Below are 2,602 nucleotides of genomic sequence, written 5' to 3' on the forward strand. Positions count from 1 at the left end.
GCTTTTTTCGGGGAGGGGAATTTTTTATTGAGGTTCTGCTGGTAGGGGGGCGGTTTCTTTGGGGCCTCGTTAGCTTCCGGAAACGTTGGTCGCCCGGTGTTGGCCCCTGGGGTGGTTCAGTTGTGCAGGGGGGCACAGGAGGGTCGGTTCTTTTCGAGCGCCGCGCGATGTTCACGGTGAGAGAAGGGTGGGCGGCGCGCAGCTTGTTCCAGTCTCGCGCGTGTCGCCGGCCGCTGCTTCTCGTCGACCAGCCCGGCCACAATCTCCTCGACCTCCTCGAGGTAGTCGTTGTACTGGACGAGCGTCGCAAAGTCCTCCTCGCGACGATAGTACGCCTTGCGCACCTGCCGCCGGTAGTCGCGCTCGAGCGCGAGCCAGCGCTCCTCGTCGCGGGACATACAGCGCGGTTCTCAAAATAAATTTTTTTTTCAACATTTTCTTTCTTCACACACACACACACACACACACACACACACACACACACACACACACACACACACACACACACACACACACACACACACACACACACACACACACACATGTGCCGCGTCGTCCCGTGCCACCCCCGAGTTCATTTTACAACACACACACACACACACACACACACACTCACACACACACACACACACACGCAGCGCGCGCGCGCGAGAGAGAGAGAGTGAGTGAGTGAGTGAGTGAGAGAGAGGGACAGAGAGAGACCGAGACCGAGAGCGAAGACCGAGACCGAGACCGAGTGAGAGACAGACAGAGAGAGAGAGAGCGAGGTGGACAGACAGAAGGGAGGAAAGGGTGCAGTCACGGAGGTATGGATAAACCAGATCCCACTATGTTATATCATAGGACATAACATACTGAGATACCTGGCTCTTCCCTGGCATATCAGCTATCAAGAAACCGTCTGACTTCTATCTAGGAGGAGGGGAGCTCTGTATTCTGCTTTTTCGACACATCCACAGATCACATCCGGGCCATGGGAATATCGGTCCAGACGCTCTGGGTTCTGGTTTTTCGAGGTGTGAACGATCTCCCGGAGGGGTCATTCCGCCGGAATGACCCCTCATTAACTCATCGTATTCCGAATGGGTCGAACGGGAGCACTAAGACAGCAGCATGTTCTGGGTGGGAGGGGGAAAAAAGAAAGAAAACAGACAACCCAAACGAGGGATAGGGGAGGAGGACAGGGTCCACACCTGCACGAGCAGGATTTTGGACGATCAGGGGGACAGGTGGGGCTCTCCTGCTCCTGACAAGGGACACGACAGGCTCGCAGCGCGGTGCGCGGTGGACCCCCAACTCCACTGGCGGTCTCATCTCAGTCTAGCGACCTTCCTCCGGCTTCTCGCCGGCAGTCTCTCACTACCACGGGCACACTGACACAGGGGTGGCAGGGGCGGCGGCATGATGGGTGGGAGGAACCCTTGGGGGGAACCGCGTTCTGGTTTCTGGTTTCTGCGATTCATATCGAGTGCGATGGAGCGCCCCTCGTTGCTTTCACCTCTCAACGGCGACGAGAAGCGGCTCACCACGGTGCCTCAGCGCACAGTGTCGCTCCTCTGAGACTGACGCAAAACAGGCCAGCGTTCAGTTGCTCAAGCGCCAGGCACTCGGTGTTTGGCACGCCGACGCCCTGTCCGACGTTGAGAATGCCATTGGCGACCTGCACTTCTCGCCAACGACCTGGTCGAAGGACCCTCGCAGCCGTGACTACGACATGCAGCGCCTCGGATGGTCCACGCGGCTCGACAATCGCGAGCGCTTCGAACTCTTCCGATTCGTGGTTGGCAACGGCGCATCACCCGCTCTGGCCGTCAAACTCCTTGCCGCGTCGGAAAGCCTGCCAGACACGTTCGCCATAACCCAGAGCGTCTGGGCGCTCCTGCGCGAAGGCACTTGCGCCATCCTTGATGTGTTCGAGCTCGTTGAGACCGAGATCGTCGAGCCAGCTCGCCATCGGGGGCCGAAAAAGCAGATCCCGGATAACATATCGCGTCACGGCGCTCTGTGATTTCGTGCTCGATACCCCCGGGTTCGGATGGGGGTACACCTGTTCATTGGCTGGAATGAGCTCATTAGGACGAAGCGGGAGATGTCTTCACACCGCAGAAACCAGACCCACAGGCAGATCCCACGGGAAATCGAGGCGGGTGTCCCAGAAAACAGATCCCAGAAAAAACAGAGTGCGCTGCAGAAACCGACCGACCCCTCAGGGTTTTCGGCTATGGGAAACCGCCATGCCCATGGGAAACCGCACCAGAAACCCTATGGGAAGAACCGAGGTCTGGTACGGGGTGTGGAGGGTGAGTTGACCAGGGGGTTGTGCGCCGGGCCCTCCTGCTCGGCTCCAGCCCCTGTTGATAGGTCCAGGTGATAGTCCTGGATGGGCAATGCATACGCCTCACTGGGCCTTAGATCGCCCGACCGCGTCCCGGTGCTCTGCCGTCGGATTTGTGACTCCGCCGCACCGCGCCGCGGCCGGGGGCCCTCCGGAGGCCGAGGATGGCCGTGACGGACCGGGACGAGCTCTGAGAGGTTCAGTGTCAGTGTATATATTGTAGAGACCAACCATTTCCACAATATCTCTCAGTCTAGCTAAGCCTGG

The 2,602-nt window shown here is 58.8% G+C and overlaps 1 protein-coding gene across 1 annotated transcript; it reads right to left on the reverse strand.

The window, feature by feature from the left end:
- Positions 1 to 116: 116 nt before the first annotated feature.
- Positions 117 to 398, reverse strand: EMIHUDRAFT_247874 (hypothetical protein; the record flags this gene model as incomplete). Its single annotated transcript, XM_005763882.1, has 2 exons — positions 117 to 149; positions 249 to 398. The coding sequence occupies 2 exons, from the start codon at positions 396 to 398 to the stop codon at positions 117 to 119; spliced, it is 183 nt and encodes a 60-aa protein (XP_005763939.1).
- Positions 399 to 2,602: the final 2,204 nt, after the last annotated feature.

This window comes from Emiliania huxleyi, assembly GCF_000372725.1.
Source record: "Emiliania huxleyi CCMP1516 unplaced genomic scaffold EMIHUscaffold_612, whole genome shotgun sequence".
Classification (NCBI taxonomy): Eukaryota; Haptophyta; order Isochrysidales; family Noelaerhabdaceae; genus Emiliania; species Emiliania huxleyi.